Raw genomic sequence first — 22,001 nt, 5'->3', positions numbered from 1 at the left:
AAAATACATTTCATTTACTTCGTCATGTCTGGTGCCTTGTTTGTCTTTCTATCCTTTATTATTTACGATTTATGATTGAAAATGTAAAAAAAAAACCCACTTGGAATCTCTCTCTCTCTCTCTCTCTCTCTCTCTCTCTCTCTCTCTCTCAGGATTGTCAGTTGCCTTCCTTGTCTGCCAATGTAGTGGATGACTCACAGTATAAATATTTCAGTCAAATTTTTAAAAACACAGAGAGAGAGAGACTTTCGAGACAGTTCCCCCAGTCTCTACGATAGCACGGTTATACTATCTCAGCAGTATGGTAGGAGTTGCCACTATGATTCCTGGATGCTCGGTTTATTGCGGTGGTCGTGTTTAAATAGTTACAGCCCGTGCTACCACACAGGTTATTCTCCGCGCAGGAGGAAGGCAAAGCGCTGTGCAGTCTGTGGATTCGTTAGGGCGTGTCCCTTGCGCAGTGGAGACTCCCGTGGCTAAATGCATCCGGCTTAGTCCCTCCGTACTACTATTACATGCCTACATTAACAGCAGCCACAGCAGAGAGTTCGGGGAGGCGGTTGCAGCCCCTCGGGTAGTCCAGGCAGGAGTTAGTGAGGACGCCAGGAGGAAGTAGAGCTCCGCGCTGCACGGTCGCCACTCCTCTGCCTTTACGCAGGGTCCATCGGTGCTTTTCGCGCTGACAACGGCACCTTATTTTTTTAACCCCCGCATAAACTCGCAGTAATGTATAAAGTGTGGAGGAAACTCGTTTTCACCGAGGCCCAGTGCCTGAGCGACGAGGCCACGAAGAATTTCCAGGAGTTGTTTGAGAAGTTGGACGTTAACAAAGATGGCAGAGTGGATATCGCAGAACTGAAGGAGGGCCTGTCTGCAATGGGCTTCGTCATGGGGACAGACGCGGCACAGGTAACCCGTGGACTTAACACTGTATTACGCGCTACGATACGTCTGCTATGTCCTCTCTCCGTACCTCCATGTTATCATGGAGATATGCTGTCATATCCGCTATTCTGGAAAAGCATTGAACTTCTAGAATCAGAACGAATTCATAAAAACCAGCGTCTATGTGGTACAGCGGCGAGTGTTTAGTGTGACGACCCCTTACACTTGAGCAATAGCAGGAAAAGACTAAACTTACAGAACTCTAGGAAATGTTGAAACAAGCCTGGTATATTATAACAGAAGATGACTTCAGAAGTGTCAGGACAGTCTCCCCAAAAGAGTTCTAGATGGGTTTAGTGTCATAAGATACCGTTTGTATCTTAAAAGAGACTGAGAAATAATTATATATGGTCATTATAACTGTATTATTTTGTCAATAATTATGTGTATGGACATATATCATTATATCACAACAAATGTATAAAATGTATTGCAGTGCATAGCTGTGAGATCTCTACATAGAATATGCCAAGAAGATACACATTTAGTGCTCAAACAAATCACTCCTCACTCCACACCCAGCATGGTCTGTGATCTGAGAACTTCTTCATTCTGTAGGCATGACAATGGCCTTGTAGCCTAAACCCATAAATATGGCCAGTAAATTATTAGTCTGTTAAGAGACTAAGTGTCCAACTGATAGCCCTTTGTATGAGTTTTTGTCAAATTAATTTGTATTGAATCGCTGTTGGTGCGAAAACACAAATATACTTGGTGTATGTATGAAAGTTTTAGTTGAATGTGAACATGTAATCAAAGTATTTTTCAGTGTACTTCTACATTTAACACTTACTTATTTTGAAAAGCTGATTACAATCTAACAAAAGTGCAGTCTTAAAGCAAATGCACAACCACAATATCTCATTAGCTTATACCACGATATCTCATTATCTTATACTATGATATCTCATTATCTTATACCACAATATCTCATTAGCTTATACCACAATATCTCATTAGCTTATACCACGATATCTCATTAGCTTATACCACAATATTTCATTAGCTTATACTATGATATCTCATTAGCTTATACCATGATATCTCATTATCTTATACTATGATATCTCATTAGCTTATACCACGATATCTCATTAGCTTATACCACGATATCTCATTATCTTATAACACGATATCTCATTAGCTTATACCACGCTATCTCATTAGCTTATATGCCGCTGTTTTTGTTGTTGTTGTTGTTTTCTTCTGAATCTAGAGGTCTTACTTTGAGATCCAAGGGACCAATCACTTGTACTCTCTGCGTTTCACCAGAAAATAGTTTCCTCAGGGGACACTGATAACGATAAGCAGCTGGACTTCCTGGAGTTTTCCAACTACCTTAAGGAACATGAGAAGAAGCTCAACTTGACCTTCAAGAGTCTGGACAAGAACAATGATGGTGAGCTTTCCTCACAGGGTTCCCGACTTCTGCCTTAGCCAGTTTACACAGTTATTGCTGAGATATTTTTTTATTGTTGTGATTTTCTTATTTATGTTTCATTATATAGTGTTCTGTTAGGTGATTAATTTTCTCTGTAACAGTAAGTCACTTTTTCTTGTCGATATTGTACGCTTTATCATCTGGGAGCTGTTTATGAAATTATATTGTGTTAAAAATGAAATTAGCTGTTAAAAATTAGCATCTAAATAATTTTATGTGAAGAGTGAATTCCTCTGGAACGTTTCTCCGTAGGCCGCATCGATTACACGGAGATTCAGCAGGCACTTAAGGATTTGGGAGTGAGCATCTCGAAGGAGAACGCTGAGAAGATCCTCAAGAGGTAGTCACGGTGCAGACGTTTTCACACCCTGTTTGTTGTGATTCTTTTTCTTTTTTTGCTTTGATGGTTTTGCTGTTGCTGTAACAGTGATAAGCTCAGTGGTGGGGTGGAGACGCTCCACACACAGCCAGCAGTAACTGTTGCTTTACTGATAACTTTGCACTTTGACTTCTGGAGAATCAGAAAGAGTGATAAGATGTAAGCTAAATCCACAGTGACACAGACTGACACGCAGGGCCTTGTTAATGTGGGAAACCATACGTGGAGTGTTAGGCTGGAGTGGTTATTGGGTAGAGTGTTGGGTGGAGTGGTTATTGGGTTGAGTGTTGGGTGGAGTGGTGTGTGAAGGGCATCTTTGAGTCACTAATCTCGTGCTCTCTCACTGCACTGAGCAGAAGTGCTGTCAGTGATCTCTGCACCTGGGACAGGGACGGGGAGTCAGAAGGTGCCTTAGGTTTGTCTTTGTCTTTGGGGTTTGGGTTTGTCTTTGGGGTTTGGGTTTGGGTTTAGAGATTGGGTTTTGGGTTTGGATCTTTGGCTTTAGGGATTGGGGATTGGGGTTTGGGTTTAGGGATTAGGTTTGGCTTTAGAGTTTGGGTTTGGGTTTAGAGATTGGGTTTTGGGTTTGGGTCTTTGGGTTTAGGGATTGGGTTTGGGTTTAGGGTTTTGGGTTTGGGGATTGGGGTTTGGGTTTAGGGATTAGGTTTGGCTTTAGAGTTTGGGTTTGGGTATAGGGATTGGGTTTAGGTTTGGGGATTGGGTTTGGATTTGGCTTTAGGTGAGGGGATTGGGTTTGGGTTTGGGCTTTCAGAAAAAGGCCAAAGCAGGAGAGATGAACCAGACATGACACCAACCATCAGAGTTCAAAATATAGTACTGACTCCAGGAGAAATTACTCATTTCCATCTATGGACTAGACCAATAAACCAACTTTGTTAAACCAAATAAGTGTCAATATTGTACGCAGGATAAAAACAAGCAAAACCGAAGCGCTTTGTCCTATACGTGAAACGGCTAGAAGCCATCATATAGTCAGAATCCCTGTACACAGAGGGCAGGGTGTAAAATGAATGCATATAATATTCAGGCGTATAGTTCAGATGTTCAGTTAGTAACTCCCAACAAGTGAAAAAGCATTTACAAGCTTTTCTGACTTCTGTCATGGCAGTCAGTTCTCTATGTTCATACCAGCTCCTCAACCTCAGGCCCATGTCACAGGTTCTGAATTCTGCAGGTTCTGCCTAAAGGAAATATCAGTTATGCGCACAGAAAAGACACCAGATATCCATTAATTCATTCATAAAATCATTAATAAGCTGTAATGGAACATTCAGAAACATGATTGTACAAATACAAAGAATTCGGTTGTACACCAAACCCAACAACTCCTGAAGGGAGAGTGTTTGTTAACAGAGGCCCACTGGCTCATGCTGGTTGGTGCCCACTAGCTGACTTGTATATCGAAAATAGTGAACAAAGATAGACTCACTATTAACAAATGTAATGTACTGTGGTGCATTATGGGACACCATGCTGAGCCTTCTGTGATGTGTTATGGGACGGCGCGCTGAGCTCTCTGTGGTGCGTTATGGGACGGCGCGCTGAGCCCTCTGTGGTGCGTTATGGGACGGCGCGCTGAGCCCTCTGTGGTGCGTTATGGGACGGCGCGCTGAGCCCTCTGTGGTGCGTTATGGGACGGCGCGCTGAGCCCTCTGTGGTGCGTTATGGGACGGCGCGCTGAGCCCTCTGTGGTGCGTTATGGGACGGCACGCTGAGCCCTCTGTGGTGCGTTATGGGACGGCGCGCTGAGCCCTCTGTGGTGCGTTATGGGACGGCGCGCTGAGCTCTCTGTGGTGCATTATGGGACGGCGCGCTTAGCCCTCTGTGGTGCATTATGAGACGGCGCGCTGAGCCCTCTTCTCTCTCCCTTCCAGCATTGACGTGGATGGCACTATGACAGTGGACTGGAATGAGTGGAGGGAGCACTTCCTGTTTAACCCAGCCACAGACCTGCAGGAGATCATACGCTACTGGAAGCACTCCACCGTAAGCTCCTACCCGCTCACTGTCCGGACATGGACATGGACGCACTATGAGACACACACACACACACACACACACGCACACACACACACAGGCACATATACACACGCACACATACACACGCACACACACACGCACATACACACGCACACACACACGCACACACACACGCACACACACACACGCACATACACACACACTCACACACGCACACATACACACTCGCGCACACACACACACACACACACACACACACACACATACACGCGCACACACATACTCACACGCACACACTCACGCACGCACACACACACACACATACACACACACGCACACACACACACATACTCACGCACGCACACACACACATACACACACACACACTCATACACGCACACACATACACACACACACGCGCACACATACACACACTCACACACGCACTCACACTCACACACACATACACATACATACATTCACACACACTCACACACACACACATACATACACACACACGCACGCATGCACACACACACATGCACTCACACTCACACACACACACACACATACACACACACACATACACATGCACGCACACATGCACACACACACATACACTCACACACACACATACATACACACACATACACACACACACATACACATACGCACGCACGCACGCATGCACACACACACATGCACACACACATGCACACACACATGCACACACACATGCACACACACATACACGCACACATGCACACACACACACACATACGCACACACGCACACACACAGACAGAGATAGAGATAGAGAAAGCCTCTTAAGTGGCTTGCAGTGCAGTTTATGTCCCTTATGGTCTGATGGTTCTGGAACAGGGACTGAGACAGCAGTGCACATCGAATGTTTTTAACAGAGCATCTAAGGAAGAAGTACAGGAATATTCCACCAGCACAGCATTATGTGTGCATATGTGTACATGTTCACGGCTTCAACCACTGTCTCAAACAGTGTGCAGTGTTTCAGCAAGCAGTCTGCATCTGTCTGTTTCCCTCAGTGTGTTGTAGAGAAAGGTTCCCCCAAAACAAATCTCCATAAGTTTGCGGATGGGTTTGGATTCTCCTCTCAAGACTGGTCACAGTCAAGAGTCAGTCACCCTTTGTGGCTGGACGTCCCACTCATTGAAGGCCTGTTCTGGGATCAGCTGAGGAGATGCTGGGCCGAGAGCACATTCTCCCTGATGTGCGACTGTGACTTAACCTGTAGCCCCAAAGAAAGCAGCAGAACGTCAGTGATGATTATGTTGAGAAAGGCAGCCTGAGGAGGTGTTTGCTTTGGTTTGGTTTTGTTTTGAGCTTTTTTGGGACATATTACTTCTAGAGGAATGCTGAAGGTTTGTCCTGGTTTGATACTTGATACTTGTTTGATGCTAAAGCTTCTTATTTTCTCTATGCCAGAGAACACTATAAATATACACAACTGATATTTAATCAATATACTTGACCTGATCCCAGTTCGTTGGACTGTCAAGCTGTGAACTTGTCTAGTATATTTAGTTCAAAAATAATTTGTTTACAGATGTGAACTTAGAAACAACACAACTGTTGTGTTGAAGCAATCACTCCACGTAGCACATGCACAGTTCCCACTCACATGGATGTGTTTATTTCCAGGGAGAGTGATTGTTCCTCTCTGTCTGCCTGTTCTAGGTGTTGGATATCGGGGACAGTCTAACTATCCCTGATGAGTTTACTGAAGAGGAGAAAGCCACAGGTATCTGGTGGAAGCAGCTGGTTGCCGGGGCGATGGCAGGGGCCGTCTCCCGCACAGGCACCGCCCCTTTAGACAGGATGAAGGTCTTCATGCAGGTATGCTGCGTCTCCATGGCATGGTGGTCTGCCTGAGCTGCACTGCTCTGCAACGTGGCCCCCAAACGCAGCGATCTGGGATGAGAGGACTCCATGCTGTGTTTGAATGCGAGAGTTTACTGGGGTTTTTTTTTTTTTGTGTGTGTGATTTCAGGTGCATGCTTCAAAGTCCAACGAAATCAGTCTGATTGGTGGATTTAAGCAGATGATCAAAGAGGGCGGGATCACGTCTCTGTGGAGAGGCAACGGGGTCAACGTCCTGAAGATCGCCCCGGAAACGGCCATCAAGTTCATGGCATACGAGCAGGTGAAACACAAGCGCTCAGTTTAATGGCCATTACCCAGCAAAGCCCCGCCCCCCACCTGAGCGCGGCGCCGCGATGCCCGTCGGACTGGGCGGGAAACCCAGGAGACGGTGTGAAGGTGCACGCTCGACGGCTGTTCTGCCACAGTGTCACTCCCCTCCCGCTCTTGCTTACCTTCTCGTCTCACCTGAAGTACATCCAGTTAGGCCTCATAGTCCAGCAGTTTTTAACTGAGATGAAACTAAACGCTAAAGAACAGAAAGTCTGGTTTCATTTCAGGACATTAACATCTGAGAATCTTAGAATCTTAGAATCTTAGCACATGCTCAGTAGGGTTCGCGTCTGTCCATCAGTACGTACGGAGCATGCTCAGTAGGGTTCGCGTCTGTCCATCAGTACGTACGGAGCATGCTCAGTAGGTTTTACGTTGGGTGATTCACGCTACTGCATCTTCAATAGTACAGTTCAGGCCAGCGTGTTGTTTCAAAGCAAAGCACCACGCCCTTCACGCACTTCAGATGCTTCTGTCCTGTTCAGCCATCCTGCCACCATTGTCAGGAGAATGGCTGAACCTGTTCCGCTTAAAGGCCTGTGCCTCCAGGTTTCATAGAGGGGCAGAAATGTCTTGAAGGCTCACATGCCTGTGCTGCCTGTCCTACCTCTGCCTCCCCATGCTTTGTCTCACGCTGAAGGCTTTTTGTTCTGGAATTATTTTGTGTGTTATGTGTGCGCTCTCTATTGCACAGGGATATCTCTCTTTATCTATCTGTGTGTCTATTTAATTATCTACTGCAAACTAACCTTTCTATCACTGCTGTCTGCCTATCTGTTTGTCTATTATAAACTGTAACCATCTATCGATCGATCATAAACATTGAGTCCAGTGGTTTCATCTACTCAGGCCTCTAGGATCTTACAGGTCTATCTGTCTTTATGGTAATCTGTGACACACTATGTCTTCCTTATGATGTGTAGCTCTGGAATCAACTCTAGACCTTCAGTTTGCTCTCGTGTTTATGAACTAATGCAGTAACACATGAATCAGTAACAGTAACTAATGCAGTAGCACATGAATCAGTAACAGTAACTATTGCAGTAACACATGACTCAGTAACAGTAACTAATGCAGTAACATATGAATCAGTAACTAATGAGTAACACGTGAACCAATAACACATGAACCAGTAACTAATGCAGTAACACATGAATCAGTAACACAGTAACAGTAACTAATGAGTAACACATGAATCAGTAACAGTAATTAATGAGCAACACATGAATCAGTAACTAATGCAGTAACACATGAATCAGTAACACAGTAACCGTAACTAATGCAGTAACACATGAATCAGTAACACAGTAACTAACTAATGCAGTAACACATGAATCAGTAACACAGTAACAGTAACTAATGCAGTAACATGAATCAGTAACACAGTAACTAATGCAGTAACGCATGAAACAGTAACAGTAATGCAAGAACACATGAATCAGAAACAGAGTAACAGTAATGCAGTAACACATGAATCAGTAACATAGTAACTAATGCAGTAACACATGAATCAGAAACACAGTAACAGTAATGCAATAACACATGAATCAGAAACAGAGTAACAGTAATGCAGTAACACATGAATCAGTAGCATAGTAATTAATTTAGTAATACATGAATCAGTAACACAGTAACAGTAACTAATGAGTAACACATGAATCAGTAACAGAGTAATTAACTAATGAGTAACACATGAATCAGTAACAGAGTAACAGTAACACATGAATCAGTAACACATGAATCATAACAGTAACTAATGCAGTAGCACATGAATCAGTAACACAGTAATTAACTAATGAGTAACACATGAATCAGTAATACAGTAACAGTAACGAATGAGTAACATGCATTCACTGGGAAATAAATTACTCAGTTATATATTACTATATATAAAAAGGACATGATTATATTATTTGACCAACATTAATGTAACTTTTGTTAAACTAAAGCTAAAATTCAAGACTTAAACTTCAAAGTGCTTTTGTTTCATTTCCAATTAATTGTGCTGGAGTCCAGATCCAGGAACATTGCCACTGTAGTGTTGTGCTGGAGTCCAGATCCAGGAACATTGCCACTGTCCAATTACAAACAGACTGAAATGCTGTAGTGATCTAATACTTCCACGTTCCCAGTGATCCAACCAAACAGCAGGTACTAGCCTTCTGGACAGTTCTTCTTTTCTAACAGTAGCACAGGCAAGATGTTGTTTTATGTCACTGAAGTATCCCACTAGTTGTGTTGTTGGTGCTTCCCTGTATGTTCTCAGCATAACCTGTGAAACATGACAGTGACGTTGTCTCACCTGTAGAGTTTATTTCCCTTCAATTAATGGTGTCACTGTTGGAGTACACTGAAGAACCACGTTTAGCTGACCAGGTTTCCAGCGTGCAGAGTTGTGATGGTCTTAAACGTCTTGTGTTCCTCCTTCTCGACTGACAGTACAAGAAGCTTCTGTCTAAAGAGGGTGGGCAGGTGAAGACCCATGAAAGGTTTATGGCTGGGTCTCTGGCCGGGGCCACCGCGCAGACCGCCATCTACCCCATGGAGGTGAGGTCCACACAGACCGGGCACACTGCAGCAGTCTGAATGTGTTGGTGTGTGGGTCACAGCTGAGAACATTATTAGCAAGAAAAAAACCTCACAATTTTAGGATCATATCGTGCTTAACTTTTGAAAACAATGTGAAGCCTGACAGGGTGTGGCATGCCAGTAGGAACGTGCGGCGTGTGTGTGATGTAAACAGTGCGTGCTTGCTGTTGTGGTCTTCATCGCAAGGTGATGAAGACAAGACTTACGCTGCGGAAGACGGGCCAGTATTCCGGAATGTTCGACTGCGCCAGGAAGATCCTGAAGAGGGAGGGAGTGAAGGCCTTCTATAAGGGCTACATTCCCAACATCCTGGGTATCATTCCCTACGCCGGCATCGACCTGGCTGTTTATGAGGTGAGCCGAGAGCTCCGGAATCAGAGCGTTTTTAAAAAAAAAAGCGCTGTGCCGTTTCCTACACGAGCTCATGTGCCACAGAATCAACAGCCAAACGATGTGACTCTTTGTGTTGTGATGCTTATTCACACCTTTTCAGAGAACTTAGCCTGGATACTTTACTGGTGATGACGGCAACCAACAGATTATTTTTGACAAATGGCTCAGTTTACCGTGTTAGGGAAAAAACAGGTGTTATACCCCTGGGCCATTTTGAAAATATCACCATTAAAAACCCACTAATCTAGAGTCACTAGAACCACAAGATGCTGTTCTGTCTAGCCTGCAGTACAGAGAGGGAGGTGTTCTGTCTTGATTTGGTAGTTGTTCTGGAATGTGACAATACAGAAACGTATAGCCTCAGCCATTGAAATCTCCCAATACATATCTCCCTCTCTCTCTCTCTCTCTCTCTCTCTCTCTCTCTCTCTCTCTCTCTCTCTCCTTGTCTCTCTCTCTCACACACACACACACACACACACACACACACACACACTTTCCCTCTCTGTCTGTGTGTCCCCACACAGACTCTAAAGAATACCTGGCTATCACGCTACGCAAAAGACTCGGCCAACCCTGGAATTCTGGTTCTACTGGGCTGTGGAACCATCTCCAGCACCTGTGGGCAGCTGGCCAGTTACCCCCTGGCCCTGATCCGCACACGGATGCAGGCGCAAGGTAAAAATGACACGACTGTGCAGGGCAGCCTACATGTGTGTGACCACATACAGGTTACAAACCTACTGCACATAAACAGTCATTATCTGCTCATTACTGTCCACTTGTTGTATTAAACACTGTATGGTGCTGTTTGTCTGATTGCCGTGAATAATTTTTGTCATGTTTATTTTTCCTCCATGCCAGTGCAAATCCATAAATCCACTGGATTTACTCAGTTACCCTGTTGACAGTGAACCCATATGAGTTATTTGCTTTAGCAGTGTCCTGTGAATATGTGCTGTGTGGAAAAACTCTGATTTCACTCATTAGGCTGAGGGTGTGATCTGGTCTAGTGTAGTCACCGTGATCACTGAGCGTGTGATCTGAGTGTGTGATCTGGTCTAGTGTAGTCAACAGTTAATGAATAATGAAATGAGTATAGCTGAAGCCAGCAGGTCAAAGGGCATGACCTCACGGCATTCTCCTCCCACAGCGTCTCTAGAGGGCTCAGAGCAGGTGTCCATGAGCAAGCTCACGAAGAAGATCTTCGAGAAGGAGGGTTTTTTTGGCCTGTACCGCGGGATCCTGCCCAACTTCATGAAAGTCATCCCTGCTGTCAGTATCAGCTACGTGGTGTACGAGTACATGAAGTCTGGCTTGGGCATCTCCAAGTGAGCTGTGCGTGTGTGCGTGTGTGTGAGCGTGTGTGTGAGAGAGAATAGCATGTGGAGTGACAGAGCAGTGTAAAGGTATGTATGTACCAGGCAGTCGTGTGGGGATGGCCCGAGTGCATGCCTGCCTCTATACTGAGTCGTCTAATACTGTTTCTATTACTGTTTGTCAACTGCACATTATTCCTGAAATGTCTTCCAGTGCCAGGATGTGAGTTTCCCAACGCATCACAACATTCCAAGTTATCTGGAATACCCCTAGCAGATGGGCAGTTGGTTTTATATGTATCTTGTGGAATATGCAGTTGCTTGTCAGATATCTGAGAGTATTTTACATTTATACGAATTGTAGGTAGTTATCAACTATAAAGATTTTGAGGTGTGATTTTAGTTATGCCAAAAATTGCAAGATCAAAAGGTCTTTTATGGGTTATGGGGTTTCATTTTTGGTTGTTTGTTTATTGCAACAGCAGCAGGATAATTTCTTGCATGTTCTCTAAAAATATTTGTGATATTAATTTTAGGTCACATCGCACAGTTGGTAATGTCCCCCTCTGCTCAGGGGGTGCTGTTTAACACACCTGAATCAGTGCTCCTGATGACCTTTCGCTGCAAGGCATTTTGGGAAATGTGCCTAGTGCACCAACAAAACAAGACACAGGCATATTTAGTTCCATTATTGAATAAAAAAACCACTCAGTCTAAGTTTCCTCAGGTTTACATGTTTTTTTAATGCTTTAACATACAGATCTTTGCTCTGGATGGCAAACGTCCAGCATACACTCTCAACTCACTTGATGTGTTTAGAAACACTTCTTTATTAGAAGCATCTGGTAGGTGCACCAGTAAGAGTCTACAGCCTGTCTGCTGCCTGCACAGTTTGAGTCTGTGGTCTGAGCACAGGAGTGCTGTTGCCGGGACGATCCTGAGTGCAAGACCAAGCTCAACCCAGCAGTGTCACTGACACGCGTGACAGTCTGTAACAAACATATAACAAACATGTAAGGAGCCAGACCTGCTCACATCAGCACAACCCCCCATCGTGTGTGGTGACCTGTGCTCAGCAGCACTAGGGGTGCAGCCTGCAACTGTGTCAAAGCAGAACAGGTGTTTCTAAGAAAGGGACTTGTGAGTGTATGGTGTCTGTACTCTGAAATGCAAAAATATGCAAAACATCTTGTCCATATGTTGATGAAATAATAACTGTTGGCTGTGTTCTTGCTGTTCTGTTGGACAGCACGTCGCTGCTGTTTGAGACGTATGTGTGCCTTATTTACTCTGCAGACTGTCTGTGAATTGGCAGAAATTGGCAGGTTGCTTTTTTATCTCCTGATGTTTACTTATATTACAATTCCCCTGTTTACATTAAAGTTAAAAAAGAATATGCCAATAAATTTGGTCTTTTTTGTGTTGTGTGATGTGCATGTAGCTAAATTATAAAATGTAGCCTCTTTATAAGCAACTTCCCAGGACGAAAGGACATATCAGGTAGAGGTTGACGTCACACCCTTTGGCCAGGGAGTGCGTTATGATGTATGTAATGATGTCACACCCTTTGGCCAGGAGGTGCGTTATGATGTATGTAATGATGTCACACCCTTTGGCCAGGAGGTGCGTTATGATGTATGTAATGATGTCACACCCTTTGGCCAGGGAGTGCGTTATGATGTATGTAATGATGTCACACCCTTTGGCCAGGGAGTGTGTTATGATGTATGTAGTGATTCCTTCAACTTGAGGTCGACTCCCAAAGACCTGCTCAGTATAAAAACTTGCAGGCCCTCGCTATGTGAAGCCAATTGACGGCCATCTTCTACTGCCCTCTACTGGGGTGAAGGTTTAGTGTCGTTTAAACAGTTCCGTCTACGTGAATGCAAAAGAACGCGTTAGGAATACAAATACCATTAGAGTAAAGCTTGTAAAGTGTTTAATGGTGGTTTTGCAGTGCTATTTTCATACACGTAATCATACTGAGGTTCACTGGAGAGAGAATTTTTTTCATGTTTCCTGAACAACCCAGATCAAGCTAGTGTTTGCTTTAGTTTCAAACTCAGCAAACTGATGCAGAGAAGCAAGTCATTGTCGTCTTCCCTTTTTTATTAAAACAATCCCTTCATCTGTCATGCGTGCATAGACTACTGAGCCCTGACGTGAAGGACATCTCAAAAACGACATTTTGGGTTTCTGTAATAGGACTGATTGTTAAATGAGATACAAGCGTCTATCGGAGCCGGTTTGGTGTGAAAAGAAGGAGTTCTCGTGTCTTAAGTGTGTACCGAGGGTGTGGAAGCGATTGGTTCGGGTCTTCTGTCTGCTGTGCTGTACTGTGATGGGTTGGTGTAGTAAAAGAAACTGCCCAGCTGTACTCAATAAACCAGAAGAGCAGTAACACACTTCTAGACAACATGTGTTTAAGTACCTACACAAATATTCTCTTACATGGAATTTAAAGGTATTGGGTCAAAAAATAAAAACAAACAAACAAAAACTGGTCCATTGAAAAAGTGCCAAAAAAGCAACAACTACCAACATAAAATCTGAATATTTTTGGACCAAATAATAAAGTTTATAATAAAATAAGTTTGTTTGAAAAGGATCCTGTCCACATAACACACACAGACATGAGGAGGAGACAGACAGGAGGGCGGGGCTTCGGACATAATACACGCAGACATGAGGAGGAGACAGACAGGAGGGCGGGGCTTTGGTCATAACACACAGGAGGAGACAGACAGGAGGGGCGGGGCTTCGGTCATAATACACGCAGACATGAGGAGGAGACAGACAGGAGGGCGGGGCTTTGGTCATAACACACAGACAGGAGGAGACAGACAGGAGGGGCGGGGCTTCAGTCATAATACACGCAGACATGAGGAGGAGACAGACAGGAGGGCGGGGCTTTGGTCATAACACGCAGACATGAGGAGGAGACAGACAGGAGGGCGGGGCTTTGGTCATAACACACAGGAGGAGACAGACAGGAGGGGCGGGGCTTCGGTCATAACACGCAGACATGAGGAGACAGACGGGAGGGCGGGGCTTCGGTCATAACACAGACAGGAGGAGGAGACAGACAGGAGGGGTGGGGCTTTGGTCATAACACGCAGACATGAGGAGGAGACAGACAGGAGGGCGGGGCTTTGGTCATAACACACGCAGACATGAGGAGGAGACAGACAGGAGGGCGGGGCTTCGGGCATAACACACAGACATGAGGAGGAGACAGACGGGAGGGTGGGGCTTCGGTCATAACACACGCAGGCATGAGGAGGAGACAGACAGGAGGGCGGGGCTTCGGTCATAACACACACAGACATGAGGAGGAGGGGGGGTGTCTGTAAGAACACCAGTCTAGACTGCTTTGTCTTCTATTTGCTCCTGTTTCCAGGGCTGAAACATCTGCGTGTCAGTGGTATTAGCGTTGTGTTTGATCTGTTCACATCCTCAGACAGCTTTACCCAATGGCCTGGGTGCCGTCGCTACTGTGTAGCAGGGCTGGGGTCAGGTCAGAAGTGTTATGCCAGAAGGCTGCGCTTATAGTTCAAAGCCTTCAACTAACCTACGTCTGTTTAACCAGAGTATTAATGTATTAGTCTGTCTAACCAAAATATTAATGTATTAGTCTATTTAACCAGAGTATTAATGTTAGTCTGTCTAACCAGAGTATTAATGTTAGTCTGTGTAAAGTCGTGTACAGCACTGGCGAGGGTTGTTTAGACAGAGCAGACGATACTATGAGATGCTATGAGATACTATGAGATACTGTAAGGTTGATTGAAACATACAGCTGACAAAGAGGCAGTTTGCTGTATGTTTCCAGCTGTGCACCTGTTTAGTTCCCCTTCAGTGAGGTCTGTCACATCGCAGACCACCCACTGACTCCTGAAGTCTGCCACTCCAGAGGTACTGGGCAACCAGACGCAACGAGACAGGGCATAAGAACTTAGTCCGCGGAACGGACCTGCGGCACCCGAGCCAGACGGACCCCCATGTTCACGAAGCTTGAGATTCTGGTGCTCGTCGTCTCTGCGTTCACTCAGCACAGAGGGGACACCGCAGCTCTGAGTCCTGGTAGCACGCTACCACCAACGACCTCCAGAGGGCGGTACATGCCGGAACGCGGTGCTGACCATGGGTCAGACGTGCCTCGTTTGGGACCCCGGGGAGGTGGGGTCACATTACCCCAACCACAAGAGGAGGTGCAGGTGATGGTTGGGACTTCACCTGAGGGCATGTTGAGAAGACACGTTTGCGTTATTTAGCAAGTGTGTGATTTGCGTACGGTATTTCTCAGCATGTGTGATAAATCCCTGGGGATAAAACCCACAACCTTGCGGTTAACGGTACGTTGCTCTGCCTGCTCTTCCAGGTATTAAATCAGCACTGAACACCCTTCTTAATCCAGGCTTAGATTTAGTCTGCAGAACTGGGCTGTAGAGTCTAAGGCTGAGATACGGTAGGTGTTTGATGTGTAGGGTTAGCCAGGACTTTGTGTGTGGTATGACTGGCATGGATGCACACGTGCACTCACACACAAACACAAACACACACACACACACAAAAGTATACCTCTAGAAGACCAGGGAGAGGTGGAGGAGAGAGGAGAACTGGCGGAACCTAAGGAAGAGATCCTGAGCTTGTTTTTCTGGAGGTGCTCAGAGACACGGAGACACGGAGTGGGAGGAAGAGGGAAGGAAACAGAGCCGTTGAAACAGGAAAGCGTACGCGGGAAAAGGCTGTTGCCATGCTCGACCCATATTAACGACCGCTCTGCTAACAACAGCTCCTCTGGCGTTTGGAAATGATGATGTCATTAGAAGAGAGAAATCCTTCTGGAGTTGTTGTTTTTTTGGGGGTTTTTTTACGAATAACATGACGCTTGACATGTGAATAAGATACAGTGAAGGGACAACAGAATGGGGAGGCTGGAGGTTCGGGTGGAGTGGGCTGGACTCACCTCTAGGTTGGTGTGAGCTCTCTTCAGCACATCCCGTGTTTGGGACACTGTGAACAGACAAGAGAAAAGTGATGTGACCCCGTCCACAACCCCCCCCCCCACACACACACACATGAATATATGCCAGTCTTGTACTATTGTCTTTGAAGGGTATTTCCAAAATGGTATACATTTTCTTTTGAAAAGGCCTAACAATAATGTTTTCCTAATACCTTGGAGACACACTCAAGACACTCTCCTCACTGAAGATAACTAAAGCTAAAAGGGGGAAAGGATGGAGAAGAGGACACATGCAGACACACAGAGAGAAGGAGACAGACGCAGACACGGGGACACAGAGAGGAGGACAGGGTGGTGGCTCACGCTGGCTGACGATGAACTGCTCCATGCTGTCCTTGGTGCGGTTGGAGCTTCTAAGACTGTCCAGGGCTTCCCTCAGGACCTGGTCCTGCTCCAACAGTTTACGCTTCAGACAAACGACCTCTTCCTTCAAAGACTTGTCCTACACACACACACACACACACACACACACACACACAGGTATGTAGACAATACTCATACATTTCTAACTTTTTCTAACATATATGCAAAGGAACGTGGACAGTGCCACAGGGCAGTGTGTGTGTGAGGTGTGGTGCTGTGTGTGTGAGGTGGCCCATAGCCTTGGTCTGCAGCAAGCCTCTGGGCTCTGACCTTTGGAAAGTGCTGTGTGGTAGTGGTGCCAGCAGAGGGCAGCGATGCCCCCCAGAACGTCCCGAGGACTGAACCCATCTCTTCTAGAACCTGCTTCAAGAGCTTAGTGCTGCTCAGCAAGCTCCGCCCACAACCCTGAACCGAGAATACCAACAATACTTCACCAATAACCAATAACATGGCTAGTGATGAGCATAAGCTAACAAAGGACTGCTATCCTTCGTTAGCATAATGCTAATTCCCGCCAAACTTATGCTCATTAGGTATTATTATTTGGCATTTTGGGGCGATGTATTCCTGTAACACAGATATCTGAACTTCACTGAGGAGAAACGCCAACTGCAGCTTATTGAACAAAAATAGAATTCATATATCATCAAGCAATCTGTACCTCGAACTGTGACGTTAAAAGCAAACAGTGAGAAAGACTCGTGTTCTTCCATCTCAGTTCATTGAACGTTACTAAACACATTAAAAACTTTAGATTACATTCACTAAATACATTTACTAAATACTTAATTTTACATGGAAGACAGATGAAGTGCTTGTGAAACAGTCCAACCTCAGTGCTGGAGGTTTCACAGTGACTGACCTGCTGCAGGGCTGTCTCCATCTTTCGGATGAGCACTTTGGCCTCCAGGACTGCCTGCTGCAGGGTGTTAAAGTTGTCCTCGTGGCCCATCACGTGACACCCTGTCCTGCAGGCTTCGCCCTCTCGTCCTCTCAAGCATGGCTCCAGGAAGCCTGTGTGGAACATACATGTCAGCTACCCGACAGTTTATTAACACGTGTGTGAGGCTTTGTCTTCTGGGCCTCAGGTGTCAACCTCTGGGTAGAAACACGCATCTCAGATCAGCACCTAAATGGCCTCCATTTAGGACATGACAACACCAGTCCAGGGTCACACCTGTAGACTAACGTCCGAGCGCCTTCACACTGCTGATAGTTTTCATCAGTTTTCAGAAGGAAGAGCCTCACCTGACTGTGGGTCGTCAAGCCCAGAGGGGAGATGGGAATTGGGACCGAAGAGTCCTGTGTCTCGAACAGGAGGAGAGCAAGACACATCTACCAAAGAGCGGGACACAACGTCCAGTTCACAGGTGTAACGAGCCAATCTGAACAGTCCCGTAATTACATTAGTAGCTATTGACTGTCTGTCTCTCACCGTGGAAGAACTGCTTCCTGGCAGATGGGCGGGGCATGTTGAGGTCCAACCTGTCACTCAGCTGCTTCTCCAGCATGCGCAAGTGAGACTGTGACTCCTGCAGGTCAAAGGTCAAGCTCAACCCAGCTCCTTGGGGTAGAGAAAGAGAAGAATATTTTGGAGAATGTGTGAATTGTTCAGAATCTTTGGTGTTCATGTGTTTCTGTGTGTGTGTGTGTGTGTATGTGTGTGTGTGTGTGTGTGTGTGTGTGTGTGTGTGTGTGTGTTTCTGTCTGTGTGTCTGTGTGTGTGTCTGTGTGTCTGTGTGTGTGTCTGTGTCTGTGTCTGTGTGTGTCTGTGTGTGTGTGTCTGTGTGTCTGTGTGTGTCTGTGTGTTTGTGTGTCTGTGTGTGTGTGTCTGTGTCTGTGTGTGTGTCTGTGTCTGTGTGTGTGTGTCTGTGTGTGTGTATCTGTGTCTGTGTGTGTCTGTGTCTGTGTGTGTGTGTTACCTGCGTCCACACTCTTGTTGCTGCTGCGTGCTCGCTGATACACTTGCCCTTCACCCTGCAGTGTGTGCGCGAGTCGCCTGCTCTCGCTCAGCTGGTTCTGCAGAACGTTGACTTCGTGCTGGAGTCTGTCCACATCAAACACACATCCAGCTCCACATCACACTCCAGAAACACACACACAGTCTAAAACTATACTAAACCTAAAGTAACACCCATAAACCTTAGCCCAGGTGTGGATGTCTGAGAGAAGAAGGCTGAGTGTTGCTATAGTAAAGGCTGGAGGTAGCCACCCTACTCAGGACTCAAACCCAGGTCTGACAGGAAGTAAACACGAGCTCTGACCACTGGACCAAAGAACCAACTCTCAGGTACATCAGCCAGAGCAGCCATTTAACCTTCCTAATTCTCCATCACACAGTGACTGGGGTACAGTGACTTGGTTACAGTGAATGGGGTTACAGTGACTGGGGTTACAGTGACTGGTTACAGTGACTGGTTACAGTGACTGGGTTACAGTGACTGGGCTACAGTGACTTGGGCTACAGTGACTGGGTTACAGTGACTGGGCTACAGTGACTGGGGTACAGTGACTTGGGCTACAGTGACTGGGTTACAGTGACTGGGCTACAGTGACTTGGGTTACAGTGACTGGGGCTACAGTGACTGGGGTACAGTGACTGGGCTACAGTGACTGGGCTACAGTGACAGGGTACAGTGACGGGTTACAGTGACTGGGTTACAGTGACTGGGTTACAGTGACTGGGCTACAGTGACTGGGCTACAGTGACGGGTTACAGTGACTGGGGTTACAGTGACTGTGATTGGGACCACGTGACTGTGGCTGCGTGACTGGCTACAGTGACTGGGGTTACAGTGACTGGGTTACAGTGACTGGGTTACAGTGACTGGGCTACAGTGACTGGGTTACAGTGACCGGGGTTACAGTGACTGTGATTGGGACCACGTGACTGTGGCTGCGTGACTGGCTACAGTGACTGGGTTACAGTGACTGGGGTTACAGTGACTGGGTTACAGTGACTGGGCTACAGTGACTGGGTTACAGTGACTGGGCTACAGTGACTGGGTTACAGTGACTGTGATTGGGACCACGTGACTGTGGCTGCGTGACTGGCTACAGTGACGTCCTGCTCAACCTGTCGGCATTCTCCTGGCTGTCCTGTCTGTCCCGCTTCAGCTGCAGGACAGCCTGCGTCTGCTCCAACACCTGCTCCTGCAGCTGCCGGCACTGCCCCGCCCAGCGTTCCGCCTCCGCCTCCGCCTGCTTCCACCTGCCGCGACCTGATTGGAGCGCCTCGCGCAGCTGCTCCGCCTCTTTCATGCCATCTTCAGAAGAGGGACATTCGTGGGTTAAATTGTGCAGCGTAAATTTCTGGCTTGAGTCAGAGCTCTGTGTGTGTGTGTGTGTGTGTGTGTGTGTGTGTGTGTGTGTGTGTGTGTGTGTGTGTGTGTACACCTCTGCGGGCCTGCTGGAGCTGGTCATGCAGGGCACAGTTCTCCTCCTTCAGAGCCTGAACGTCCCTGGACAGCTGGGTGACCGAGTCAAGTCCCTGGATGTAAATGTTTGTAGGAGCACCTGCTAAGAGAGCAAAGGTCAACTAACAGGTTGCTATGGTGAAGCACTGCATGCACTAACTATACCTAAAATGAAAACATAAGTTTGCCGGGTTGTGCTTTAACTGGAGATTCATAACCAGCACACACTTTCATGTCTGATTTGGGAGGAACCAAGGAGGTGATGAAAAAACTTATTTTACGCTTTCCGCTCAGATCTGGGGACATCGTCGGTACGTCAGGGTGTTAACATATCTGACATTAACATGAAGTGATTGTGATTCGGGACCTCCATCTGGGGCCGTAGTTGTCAGCCGGGCCTCTAGCTGTCGCCGCAGACCGTCGTTGGTTTGGATGGAATCTTCTAGACGGCGGTGAAGGCTGCGAATGTCTCTCAGGTTCGTCTCCATCCAGCCTGCTCCTGTGACACATCAATACACCATCACATCCTGACATCAACATGCTATAGCAAATGCACATAAAACATTTCCTAATATCCAGATTGACTGTATATAATAAAAACTTACTGTTTGAACCTCTTGGTTTTTTTTAGGGATTTTAATAGAAATGTGATGAATACATTACAAATATGGTTGTATATGTCAAAACAACCACACCTGCCTTACAGGTGCAGTTACAGGTTACAACTGCACGCAGTTCATCACTGGTAGCCAAACACAGTTCATCACTGGTCAGTTTTCGACCATTGCTGGTTTGGTGGCATTTGGGAGGTGAACTGTTCTCAACACAGCAGTGATGCTGCCATGGTAACAGGTGTTGGTGTGAGTGTGCCAGGCATGACAGGGACTGACGTAGCAATGACCTGGTGGTTGGTGATAGGAGAATCTGACTACATCAAGTACAGCAGTATCACAAGACCAATGTGTACAGTTTTAGCACCTGTGTGATGTTGGCCAGACGGATACCCAGATGAGCCTGAGGACACATCGCCACAAACGTTTCCCCTCATTTGCTGAGCCCCGTATGTCATATCCCACAATGCACTGTTCTCCAGGAGCCTGGACCCAGGGCTGGCGCTGAGGCTGGCGAGCGGTGCTTGGTGAAAGGCATGCTGGGAGAGTGGATGGAAGCCGCAGGGTGTGGGCTGGACCCCGGCAGCCACTGGGTAGCCTGGAAGAGGTTTGACCGAAGACCCAGTAACACCTGCACACAGACAGAGAAAAGCTGTAGGTGATGTTCGGTGCCTGTTACCAAAATGTTACAGACAAGCACAGTGCGTCATGTGGCTAAGACAGAAAACGCATGATAAGACGACCTGGTGACTGGACCTGAAGGCTACAGTCACAATAACTGATTTATTTTGTGACAGACAGCAGAACATGCACAAGTGGGACAAAACGTTTAGACCAAGCAGAGCAGGCAGGACTAGGTTAGTTAATGCAAAGCTGGACTGTAAAATCCCAGAACAACCTTCCGCACTGGAGGAAACAACCTCCCGCACTGGAGTGAACAACCTCCCACACTGGAGTGAACAACCTCCCGCACTGGAGTGAACAACCTCCCACACTGGAGTGAACAAACTCCCACACTGGAGGAAACCCCCCCCCCCCCCCACTGGAGTGAACAAACTCCCAGACTAGAGTAAACAATCCCCCACACTGGAGTGAACAAACTCCCACACTGGAGTAAACAACCCCCCCCACTGGAGTGTCAATACACGAAAAGGATAATTTGAGTACAACTGCAGTGACGCTCTATGTTAATAGAAACACAACAAACAGAACAGGCTGGCTGATATCTCACACACTTACTCACACACACACACACACACACACACACACACACACACTCACACACTC

At 46.5% G+C, this 22,001-nt stretch overlaps 2 protein-coding genes across 2 annotated transcripts in view; one reads left to right on the top strand and one right to left on the bottom strand.

The window, feature by feature from the left end:
- Positions 1–217: 217 nt before the first annotated feature.
- slc25a24 (solute carrier family 25 member 24) lies at positions 218–13,541 on the top strand. Its single transcript, XM_035524205.1, has 11 exons — positions 218–909; positions 2,218–2,344; positions 2,639–2,726; positions 4,661–4,772; positions 6,480–6,638; positions 6,793–6,945; positions 9,435–9,542; positions 9,771–9,938; positions 10,504–10,654; positions 11,130–12,828; positions 12,874–13,541. The coding sequence occupies exons 1-10, from the start codon at positions 727–729 to the stop codon at positions 11,309–11,311; spliced, it is 1,431 nt and encodes a 476-aa protein (XP_035380098.1). The 5' UTR covers positions 218–726; the 3' UTR covers positions 11,312–12,828; positions 12,874–13,541.
- The window catches only part of pde4dip (phosphodiesterase 4D interacting protein), a 35,068-nt gene continuing 26,284 nt past the window's right edge, over positions 13,218–22,001 (bottom strand). Inside the window, 13 exon segments of the mRNA XM_027015914.2 lie at positions 13,218–15,531; positions 15,877–15,952; positions 16,265–16,311; positions 16,628–16,766; positions 16,958–17,092; positions 17,550–17,701; positions 17,936–18,022; positions 18,123–18,251; positions 18,610–18,734; positions 19,764–19,953; positions 20,084–20,203; positions 20,471–20,602; positions 21,082–21,345. Of these exon segments, the coding sequence (XP_026871715.2) occupies positions 15,344–15,531; positions 15,877–15,952; positions 16,265–16,311; positions 16,628–16,766; positions 16,958–17,092; positions 17,550–17,701; positions 17,936–18,022; positions 18,123–18,251; positions 18,610–18,734; positions 19,764–19,953; positions 20,084–20,203; positions 20,471–20,602; positions 21,082–21,345 (1,784 nt within the window). The 3' untranslated portion in view covers positions 13,218–15,343.

Source organism: Electrophorus electricus, chromosome 3 (assembly GCF_013358815.1).
Source record: "Electrophorus electricus isolate fEleEle1 chromosome 3, fEleEle1.pri, whole genome shotgun sequence".
NCBI classification, from domain to species: domain Eukaryota; kingdom Metazoa; phylum Chordata; class Actinopteri; order Gymnotiformes; family Gymnotidae; genus Electrophorus; species Electrophorus electricus.
Note: the sequence above shows the minus strand (reverse complement) of the source record. Positions and strands in the feature narration are given on the sequence as shown.